Source organism: Staurois parvus, unplaced genomic scaffold (genome assembly GCF_062004578.1).
Source record: "Staurois parvus isolate SC_StPar_1 unplaced genomic scaffold, SC_StPar_1.0 ptg001091l, whole genome shotgun sequence".
Lineage (NCBI taxonomy): Eukaryota > Metazoa > Chordata > Amphibia > Anura > Ranidae > Staurois > Staurois parvus.
In genome coordinates this window covers 1451738-1463432 of record NW_028318887.1, presented here as the reverse complement: position 1 = coordinate 1463432, position 11695 = coordinate 1451738, and the positions used below count along the sequence as shown (strand labels likewise).

Sequence of the window (11695 nt, the reverse complement as noted above, 5' to 3'; positions counted from 1 at the left end):
AAGGGACCCCCTTCGAAACGCGTCAGCTGTACTGAACACCTACTCCCCTGATGGGACTCATGTTAGCTTCAAGTCCCTGTGAGGACTTACATGCTTGATTTTATTCGCTGTTTGTGAGTATATTTTTTACAATTAATAAATTTTGGTTACTGAGGTAATGCGCAAGGTTGGTGCGCTTCTCGTTTTCATTTCATTCTACACCTACCAGGCAGTCTGGAGAAAACCCTGGGGGAACACTAGTTTCGATACCTGCACTGGAACCCCGTGTTCCCACACCAGAACGTCTTAATGGGGATCGAGGTAGATTTAGGAGTTTCCATAATTCCTGCCAGTTATACTTCGACCTCCAGCCTTGAACGTTTTTATCAGAAACCGTGAGGGTCGGGTTCATTATTTCCTTACTACAGGATGAACCCCAAACCTGGGCCCACTGACTACTAGAGAACCGAGACCCACAGTTAGGAACGGTAACGTCGTTTTTTAAAGCAATGGCGCTTTTGTATGACAACCCGCAACAGGCCGCAACGGCCGAGATATCCCTACATACACTAAGGCAAGGTTACCGAGCAGTGGAGGACTACGCAGCCGAATTCAGGCATTGGGATAGTGACACTCAATGGAATGAGGTGGCCCTGCTTCACCAGTTTCGCATGGGTTTAGCTGAACCATTGAAGGACGAGCTGGCCCGAGTAGACATGCCCGATACTCTTGAGGGCCTAATAACCTTATCTAATCAGATTGACCGCCAGTTGCGGGAACGCAGGCGGGAGAGGTCCAACCAAGATCAGAGACGAACCGGGCGACCATCTCATGTTACAGCCCAGCCTAAGTCCCTACGGGTCAACCGGAATCAGGAGTCCGTGGATACATCGGGACTCGGGCCATCAGGAAGGATTCGGCCGCCACTTATGTCTGAGGAGCGCCAGAGGCGTCAGGTAAACCGTCTTTGCCTCTATTGTGGGGAAGCAGGCCATGTAGTACGTACCTGTCCAGCCAAGACGGGTAAGTGTTCTGCTGTGTTTTCTACAGTTACTTATTTCGCTTCAGCTGCCCGGGAGAACTGTGGTAACCACGGCAATTGTAGACTCTGGAGCATGTAGCTGCTTTGTAGATCTGGACTTTGCAGCTCAGCAGCAGATCCCCTTACAGACGAAAGAGGTGGGTTTAAATATATTTTTAGCTGATGGATCCCGTATTAGGTCAGGGGTGGTGGACTGTGAAACCCCACCTATTTAAAGATATCAGTGGGGGAATAGACCTTGTAAATATTTAATGAGAGCACAGAGAAATAAGAAATTGAGGAACTTTATAGAGAAACTTAAAGATGATAATGGAGAATTGGCAAATTCAACCACATGAAGTTATATGATGTAAAACAGAAAATTTTAAAAGAAGGGGATGTAGAAAGTGCTAGAAAAAGACAGTAGTATTTAATGAGGCGGGATTACCAAGATTGGGAGAGAAAAGCCTGGCATCTTTAAAAAAAACAATAATACAGGACGAAATTCAAGAGGCACTGAGGAGTACAGTCGCAGGGAGGAGCCCTGGACCAGATGGTTATACAATGAGATATTATGGGAAATTTAAAGAGCAATTAGTCCCTAAATTGAGTGTATATATGGACGCACTAGGAGATGATATAGAAATGAGGGAGGAGTCATTACAAGCACACATTACAATCATTCCGAAAAAGGAGAAAGATAGGTCTCAATGTGCTAGCTGTAGACCTATATAGCAGCTAAATATCGATACAAAACCATAAGCAAAGGTTTTGGCAAGTAGGATGAAAGACATAAAGCCAGAATGGATTCATTTAGATCAAGTGGGGATTATCCCTGGGAGAGAAGGAAGAGATAATGGGTTAAGATCATTACTCCTGCAAAAACGTAAGAGAGACATACCCCCCCCCCCCGTATTGGTTCTATTGATAGGTGCAGAGAAATTGTTTGATAGGGTAGACTGGGGATTTATGATGGACACATTAGAGGTATTGGGAATTGGACCCAAAATGAGAAAGTGGATAGGAAATCTTTATAGTCAGCCTTCAGCAGCGGTAAACGTTAATGGCTCGTTATCAAAGTTCTTTAAAATGTATAATGGGGCAAGAGAGGGGTGTCTGCTTTTGCCCCTGTTGTTTGTTTTATCCTTACAGCCTCTTCTTGCAACAGTATGAAATAGTCTTGATGTAAAAGGGATACATATAGGAGAGATAGAACACAAAGTTGCAGCATATGCTGATGATATGTTATTCTATGTGGTAAACCCTAGGCTGACACTACCTAATTTAATGAGAATATTAAAATATGGAGATTTATCAAATTTGAAAAATAACTTGTCAAAATCAGAGATCTTAAATATCAATGTCCCCATAACAGAAAAATGCCTTACAGAGAGAATTCTCTTACACATGGAGTGAAAAAGAACTAAAATATCTGGGAATAAAATTGACCTTGTCCCTTAAGATTTTATACAAAGTAAACTACATTCCATTAATAAATGAGATAAAAGATGAATTGAGGAGAATAGCTATAGGATCACTCCAGGGGTGTATCTGCCACGAGGCAAACAAGGCATCTGCCTTGGGCGGCATTTTACAGGGGGGCGGCACCGCCCCCAGGCAGAAGGGACCAGTGCTGTCACTGCAAAGGGCTGTGGTTGGCCAGGGGGGCGTGCTCGGCGGGTTCATGTGTGTGCTCGGCCACGAGGATGGGTGAAGAGACAGAGAACCTGTCAGCCATGGAGCCGGCTGGAGAGGGGGCTGGGCGGCACATAGAGAACCATGCATTTCTCGTTTGCGCTATGCGACGCCAGTCACCTCCCCTATCCATCTCCTGCATATGGTCAGCTACTGTATGCTCCCCCACGGCCGCCCCCCCTCCCTCCAGCACTGCAGGGGATCTGTCAGCATATGCAGTCCCCAGTGCTGACAGTTCCCCCCCTCCCCTCACACAGACGGGAGAGGAGAGAGAAAGCTGCCCCTCCTCCTCCTGTCCTGTTCTCCTGTGTATGCCCCGACCACACTTCCAGCCAGCCTTGTGTATTCTTTCCCCCTTCTCCCTCTTCTCTCTCTCTCTCCCCTCCTCCCTCTCTCTCCCTCTCTCCTCTCTCTCTTCCTCTCTCTCCCCCTCTCTCTTCCCCCATCTCTCTCCCCCCTCTCTCTCTTCCCCCCTCTCCCTCCCTCCTCTTTCTATCCCCCCCCCTCCCCTCCCCCCACACTTCCAGCCAGCCTTGTGTATTCTTTCCCCCTTCTCCCTCTCCCTCCTCTCTCTCTCTCTCTCTTGTTCTCTCCCCTCCTCCCTCCCTCTCTCTCCTCCTCTCCCCTCTTCTCTCCCTCCCCCCCTCTCCCCCTCCCTCTCTCTCTCCCTCTCCCCCCTCCCTTCCCCCCCTCTCTCCCCCTCTCCTTCTCTCTCCCCCCTCTCTCTCTCTTCCCCCCTCTCTCCTCTCTCTCCATCTCTCTCTTCCCCCTCTCCTTCTCTCTCCCCCCCTCTCTCTCTTCTCTCCCCCTCTCCCTCCCTCTCTCTCTCTCCCCCTCCCCCCTCTCTCCCTCTCTCTTTCTCCCCCCATCGCTCTCTCTTCCCCCTCCCCCTCTTTATCTCCCCCCCTCTCTCCCTCCCCCCCTCTCTATCTTCCCCCTTTCTCTCTATCCCCCTCTCTCTTCCCCCCTCCTCTCTCCCCCCATCTCTTCCCCTCTATTCTCTCTCTCCCCCCCTTCTCTCTCCCCCCTCCTCTCTTGCCCCCCTCCTCACTCTCTCTCTTCTCTCCCCCCTCTCTTCTCCCCCCTCTTCTCCTCCTCCCTCCCCCTCCCCCCTCTCCCCCCCTCTCTCACTTTCTCCCCCCCTCTCTCTCTCCCTCTCTTCCCCCTCTCCCTCCCTCCTCCTTTCTTTCTCCCCCTCTCTCTCTCCCTCCCTCCCCCCCCTCTTTTTCTCTCCCTCCTCTCTCTCCCCCTCCCTCTCCCCCTCTCTTCTCTCTCTCTCCACCGCCCCCCCTCTCTCTCTCCTCTCTCCCCTCTTTTTCTCTTCTCTATCTTCCCCTCTCTCTCCCCCTCTCTTCCCCCTCTCTCTCCCTCTGTCTCTTCCCCCACTCCCTCCTTCCCTCTCTCTTCCTCTCTTCCCCCCTCTCTCTCTTTATCTCTCTCTCCCCCCTCTCTCTCTTCTCTCTCTCCCTCCCATCTCTCTCCTACCCACCCTCTCTCTCTTCTCTTCTCTCTCTCATCTCTCTCCCCTCTCTCTTTCTCCCCCCCTCTCCTTCCCTCCTCTCTTTCTCCCTCCTCTCTTTCCCCCTCCCTCTGCCCCCCTCTCTCTCTTCCTACTCTCCCATCTCTCTCCCCTCTCTCCCTCCTCTCTTCCCCCTCTCTCCCTCCCTCTTCTCCTCTCTCTCTTCCCTCTCTTCTCTCTCCCTCCCTCCTCTCTCTCTCCCTCCTCTCTCATCTCTCTCTACCCCCCTCTCTCTCTCCTTTCCCCCCTCTACCCCCTCCCTCTCCCTCTCTCTTTCCCTCTCTCTTCCCTCTCTCTTTCCTCTCTTCTCTCTCTCCTCCCCCCTCCCCTCTCTCTCTCCCCTCTCTCTTCTCCCCCCTCTCTCTATATCCCTCCTCTCTTCTCTCTCTCCTCTCTCCCCCCCTCCCCCTCCCCCCTCTCTCTCTCCTCTCTCTCTCCCTCCTCTCCCTCCCTCCTCTCTCTGATTGGTGTCAGTGGGAGGAATAGTGCCCATCATTAGTGCCACTGTGGGAAGAATAGTGCCCCATCATTAGTGCCAGTGTGTGAGGAATAGTGCCCCATCATTGGTGTCAGTGTGGGAGGAATAGTGCCCCATTGTTGGTGTCAGTGGGAGGCATAGTGCCCCATTAGTGATGTCAGTGGGAGGAATATTGCCCCATCGTTATCAGTGGGCGGACCTCTATTAGGAAGAGGTGGAGCCTAAATAGGAAGGGGTGGGGTTTACAGATGAGGCGGTGGATCTTAAACAGGAAGGGGTGGGACAAATTTAGATGTGGGGGTGCCCGATTTTAGTCTTGCCTAGGGCAGCACAAAACCAAAATATACCACTGGATCACTCTCCTGGATAGGACGAATAAATATGATATAGATGTTAATAGTTCCGAAAATCCAATGTAAATTTCATATGTTACCAATTTATCTACCGGGAACCTATTTTAAAATAGTTAGAAAAATTATATTGAGGTATATATGGTGAAATTAAAAAACGAGCATAAATTATGAAGTGCTATGTAGAGATAAAGAAAATGGGGGTCTAAATGTACTGGATTTTAAGAGATATTATTACTCCATATTATTGTCACAAATATTTGATTGGATATATAATGCACTGGAGAAAAGTTGGGTTAAAATAGAAAATACATTAAACGAGACACAATTAGATAGGATTATTTGGCTCCCACATCAGCATCGTATGTTGGCGGAAAACACAAGCACTTACATACGGAATGTAATTAGGATACGGTATGTAATTTATAAACAAATGGGATGGGAGCATAATTCATCGTTAATACTGCTGGTGGGAACACATTTTTTCCCGCTAGGGAAAGAGAATATTTTTTGTAAATGGATAAAAAAATGGGAACACGCAGTTAAAAGATATAGTGAAAAAAGGAGAAATATGCTCCTTTCAGGAATTAAAAAATAAAAAGGAGTTGCTCTTTATGTTAGATGAATGACGACATTTTCAGTTTAAGACACTTTGCTGCAATGCTCCCACAGCCACTAAGGACAATGAAGGATTTGAATCCATTTGGACAATTGTTTAGTGCAAGTAAGATATGGAAACATAGTACCTCCCATATTTATGAGATCCTTACTGCAATAGTAGGACCTGTGACGATCACGGCGTCAGACCCCTGACCTTCTCACCAACTTGTGACCGAAGGACTGGCCAATCTAAAACCGCAATGTCATGTGCGTAACAATGCTATGCCCAGCTGCACCCTGCACAACGATTTCCAGCTAATTGGACCACAATCCATGTACCAGCAGCCTGGGAGCGATTGTTACTGGGTCAGGTTAATTACGGAATTAACCCTTCACACTGCCACCACCTCCTTTTTGTACAGAGGAAGAGGAAACTCGGCGATATCAGCTATAACACTATAATAGTTGAGATAATTGTCTGTATAACACAGTCACCGCAGGCTGGTTATACAGAGGGTTAAACAAACACAGTAGCGCTCTTTTAGAGGCAGGAATTCGTAAATTGCAATAAAGAGCTATAGAAACAGTTCAACACTTTCAGAAGGAAAGATTTATTACTAAAAGGTCAAAAGGGTACAATAAAAATAGTTACAGAAAAAAGATGTAACCAATATATATATAAATATACAGAGAACAACAGCACAGCAAAGAGATAATAGAGAGGAGTTAGAGGGTTAAAGTACTTGCCAAAGTCCTGGGTTTGCAGATCAAGTTTCAGAGCGAAAGGGTACGGGTCTCCCCAGGTGGTTCTGATGTTAAACGGGAAAATTCTTCAACTTCACTCTCTTAGGCCTGACAGCCCTCTAGCAGGGGGTGTCTCTGAAGTCAAGGACCAATGCCCCGTTTAGGGAGGGATTGTCTGGGCATAGTCCTAAACTAGAGCCAAAATCTCTAATAGTTCATATTTTGGCTCATAACTTTCCATATGCACAAGTGACATTCCACCCGCAGGTAGATTATTATGCGCTCACGTCTGAGGAATGATTAGATATGAAATATGAAATTATACACTGAATGATTCAAGAGATCTACTTTTCTGCTTTCCTATGTATTCCAGCCAAGGAGAGTGACCTATCAAACTGTTTGTCTCCTCGTGGCCAATTTGAAGATATGCCTGGTTTTTATGTAAGCTGCGTTATCTTTACGAGGTGTTATATTCCACAGCTTTCTAAGACAACCAGGCACTTAGCTCAGAGAGGTGTTTTATAGCTCTGGGGTTCCCTGCTGTGCCCTGGCCTGCCTGTTACCCTTCCAACACACATATGTTCCTGTGGATTAACAGAGAGGAAAGGGGGAGAATGAGGGACAACATGGAGATTGCTTAACAATATGGAGGACTGGGTCATTCTCTGGGTGTACGCTTGTGACAGGACCCACCTCTCTGCTGTATATGGAGAAGTGGGAAAAGGAATTTAGAATATCATTTAACGAACAGCAAAAAAAGAAAATACTCAGATTAACACATGGGGTTGTAGATATGAAGGTGGTGGAAATGAATTATAAATGTTTAGCAAGATGGTATATTACACCTAGTGTGGCACATAAGCAACAAGTAGATAAGTCACCTATGTGTTGGAGGGGGTATGGGATTAAGGGCACAATAGCACATATATGGTGGGATTGCCCCAAGATAGAGGAGTATTGGGAAGAAATAACTCACCAAATACAGGAGATTGTGGGGACTAATATCTTGAAGGATCCAGGTGTATGCTTATTCCATAAAACTGAGTTTTCAGTGGAAAAATACAAGAATATGATAATATTCCATTTAATAAATGAAGCAAAGGGATTAACCTCCCTAGCGGTATTCCCGAGTGTAGCTCGGGGTAAAGTTTCAGTACCAAAAGCGGTAACCCCGAGCTACACTCGGGCTTACCATGCAGCGTTGCATAGGGAGTCCCTGCAGCGCTTACCTTGTCCTTCGCTCCCGCGATGCGTCCCCTGCAGTGTCCCCGGCCATCTCCTCCGGCCGATGCCGGCATCCGGCTTCCGTGTTCCGGTCCCTATGACGTCGGGACGTATGGGCGCCAGAACCGGCAGCAAATTTGAAATTTAAAAAAAAATGGCATTTTTTTCAACATGATTATTACATAGTAAAACATTGCTGTTTCAAAACATTTCACATACATTTTGTCCCTACTGCTTTGTCCTGTGCCCTGCCTGCATTTTTTGACTGTTCTTTCTGCCTGGAAACTTAGAAAGGTCCATGGCGTCCAAAAAGCATCCCTTTATTTCAAAAGCGGTTTTAGACCAGCTAGAGAACAGCGATAGTAAATCAGAACCACTTGCAGAATTGAGTGATAATGATTTGTGGGGAATTTCGTCATCAGACACTGAAAACGATTCTGCGACTTTGCTCAGCGATGTGTGAACTTGGCGCTATATTTCAAATTTCAGTGTTTTTGGTTTGATTATATTATTTAATTAAATGTATTATTATTATATTATTATTTTTTATGATTATTTATTAAATTATAATTTATGATTTTGCGTTTCAAGTTTTATCATATCCGGAATGTTTACTAGACTCTTGTTCGGACAGATTTCAGTGAGTTATTCCTAAATTACAGGCCTACAATAAAAAAAATACATATTTCCATGCAAAAAAATGGTACCACTTTCAGCACCAAAAATCTGAAATAATCATACCGCTAGGGAGGTTAATACCTACATTTTGGCAAGCACAAGAGGCACCAAAAATAAAAGACTGGATAAATACTGTGGATTACACATATAGGATCGAGGAACTCTACCATATTGTAGAAGATAAAATGGATAGATTAAAAAAACATGGAATAAATGGAATTTATTTAAATGTTCAAACAGAACTAGTAGGAGTAGAGAATAAAGAGAAGAAAGAATAATATCTAAAGAGGTAGGGCTAAGAGAGGCAGGAGGAAAGGAAGGAGGGGAAGGAAGTTACAGAGAGTATAGCAGGGATAGGAAGAATAGGAAGAAAAGGTAAAAAGAAATGGGAGTTGATAAAAAGGTCTTGGGTGGGGGGGTGTTGGGTTATTGAGGGAAAATATGTATAGGACAATGTTTTTTGCAATGATTAGTAAAGTGATGATCTATTTTTGTAATGTTGAAAATCATAACATATATAAAAAAAAAATCAGGTGTTGAAAAAACTACCTAAAAGGCCTTTTTTAAGTTTTATTGAATCGGATTGGAGTGCTGCTACTGTATTTAAGCTAAGCAATAAAGTAAATGTAACAAAATGTATGACATAATGCAAAATATGTGATGCTGGAATACAGTGTGGCTGACACTGTCGAGAATTCCAATGTTCCAGAATACGACATACAGCTTAAAGGCAACCCCTAAGCATGCAACAATAATCAATTTAACAACTTGCCTTGTAGCAGATCAGAATAGAATAGAGTACCATACACAGTTTACCATGTGATTGCTCTGAGCAATCACATATGCAAACAAAGGCTGCATGTTGCAGCCAGAGCTCTGTTTCCTTTCTCACATCACTTGGCTGTGAGGGAAAACAGAGCATTTCCTACAGTCATCAGCAGCAGTGTGTTTTTACCATGTCACCAGAGCCAGCACGTGTCCCTGACCACTCTATACACAAGTATCACCAGAACCAACCAGTGTTCCAGATCACTCTATACACAGTGTCATCAGAGCCAGCCAGTGTCCCTGATCATTCTATACACAGTGTAACCTGAGCGAGTCAGTGTCCCAGATGACTAAACACAATGTCACCAGAACCAGCCAATGTCCTAGCTCACTATCTACCTACAGTGTTTCTGATCACTAGCCACACCAGTACAATGTCACTAGACCAGTGCAGTCAGCAACAGTGTTCATGATTGCTGCCACACCAGTCCCAGTGTTACCAGACCAGTGAAACCAGAAATAATGTTCTTATATACCCCCACACCAGTGCCAGGGTCAGCAGATTAATGTAATCCAGCAACAGTGTTGCTGATCACAGCCACACCAGTGTAACACTAGACCAGCATAAGCCAGTGACAGTGTTCCTCATCACTAGCCATACCAGTTCCAGTGTCACCAGACCAGTGTAAGCCAGCAACAGTTGAAATTAATAGTACTCGTGAGCCAAAATGTGATACTCCCCTTGTGCAATAAATTAATTAACAAACTATTACATCAAATTATGGTGCATCAACACTTTAAACAATACTCATTATCTGTGTGAAACATAAAATATATAAAAAATGTATATATATTCAAATACATATACAGGTGCCGCACTCCATAATATAAACATAAAATCATATACAAATGATCATATAAATAGTGATGTGAAAAGCTTATGTGCTTCAAATCAGTGCAACATATAGTGCTTTTCAAAATATTACCACTTAAATACTCAAAAGTAAATTCATAAATAGTCCTCTTTGTGCTTTAATTCTTTTCAGTGACAAATACAGTGTTGTGCCACACTCCCCGTGCTCTATAGATAGGTGTGCGCTCACCTCCTTAATTAGCCAAACAAAGTGGGTAACAACACTTTTGTCCTATCAGGACTGGGTGGTAATCTTCATACTATATATGTATTTCCATCCATGCCGTGGATTTATATTGCCATTTTCCTACCACCAGAGGTCTCCCTTATTCCTCCTTCCACACTGAGCCTCAATGGATAGGGATGGTTTGAGTGGTATTTCCTCCTCCCAGTGTATTGGGAAACCATGTAAGAAAGAGCCACAATAGTGCCTTATCCTTTGTGAGGTTAAATCACCTTTTATTGAGAATAAATCGTCACTCACATTATGCAGTGTCCAACAGAGCTGTGCCCAGATCCTGTGCTTGTAAATGCCGCTCGTCCACCGTGGCGTCGTGACATCAGAGCCCCTCCCCTACGCATTACGCCACAGGGTCACGTGGCTTCATCAGGGGGAAAACCCTGATGCTGATTGCCAGCAAATCTGTTCCGGTGTTGTCAGACAGTGTCCCTAATTGCTACCACACCATTACACTGTCACACAGATCCAGTGCAGCCAGCAACAATGTTTATGATTGCTAGCCACACCATTGCCAGTGTCTCCGAACCAGTGCAGCCAGCAACAGTGTTCCGATAGTTGCCAAACTAGTGCAGTGTCACCTTGGCCTGCTGCCTAAACTGATCCTGGCCTGTTTAACAACCAGGTTTTTGCCTGCAGCTCAGACTTATTCTTTGCCTGCATACTGGCCAGTTCTCTGCCTGCCATCTGTACTGACTCCGTCCAGTTAATTGACCATGTTTCTGCCTGCTGTCTAGACCCATCCTTTGCCATTTTCTGAACAAATCTCTGCCTGCCACCTGTACTGTCCCATCTGCATGTCCCACTGACTTATCTGCATTTCCCACTAAGACACTAGACCCAGCCATTCTTTGTGGACAATTGCACTCCAAGAACTACTTTTGTTCAACCTCCTGTACTTTCTAGCCAGTTAACACACCATTCCTTGGGGCAGCTAGTTATCAGTAGGCTACACTTGCTGGACTTGTAGGAAAAGCGATTGCTATAAGCAAAGCTACATTAAGCTACTCTATATTGACAAAGGTATTGGGACATCCCTCCAAATCATTGGATTCAGGTGTTCCAATCACCTCCATGGCCACAGGTGTATAAAATCAAGCACCTAGGCATGCAGACTGCTTCTATAAACATTTGTGAAAGAATGGGTCACTCTCAGGACCTCAGTCAATTCAAGCATGGTATTATGATAGGTTGACACATGTGCAATAAGTCCATCCGTGAAATTTCCTTGCTACTAAATATTCCATGGTCAACTGTTAGTGGTATTATAACAAAGTGGAAGCAACTGGGAACAACAACAACGTAAAATGACAGAGCAGGGTCAGCATATACTGAAGCACACAGTGCGCAGAAGTTGCCAACTGTCTGCAGAGTCAATAGCTAAAGACCTCCAAACTTCATGTGGGTCTTTAGATTAACACAACAACAGTGCATAGAGAGCTTCATGGAATGGGTTTCCATGGCCAAGCAGCTGCATCCAAGTCTTAC

General features: G+C 45.2%; 1 protein-coding gene across 1 annotated transcript in view; it reads left to right on the top strand.

Annotated features, from left to right (window-relative positions):
- Positions 1–488: 488 nt before the first annotated feature.
- Positions 489–11695, top strand: part of LOC149440331 (uncharacterized) — a 131292-nt gene continuing 120085 nt past the window's right edge. Inside the window, exon 1 of the mRNA XM_089658781.1 lies at positions 489–1002. Within this exon, the coding sequence (XP_089514907.1) occupies positions 489–1002 (514 nt within the window). The remainder of the gene's footprint in view (positions 1003–11695) is intronic.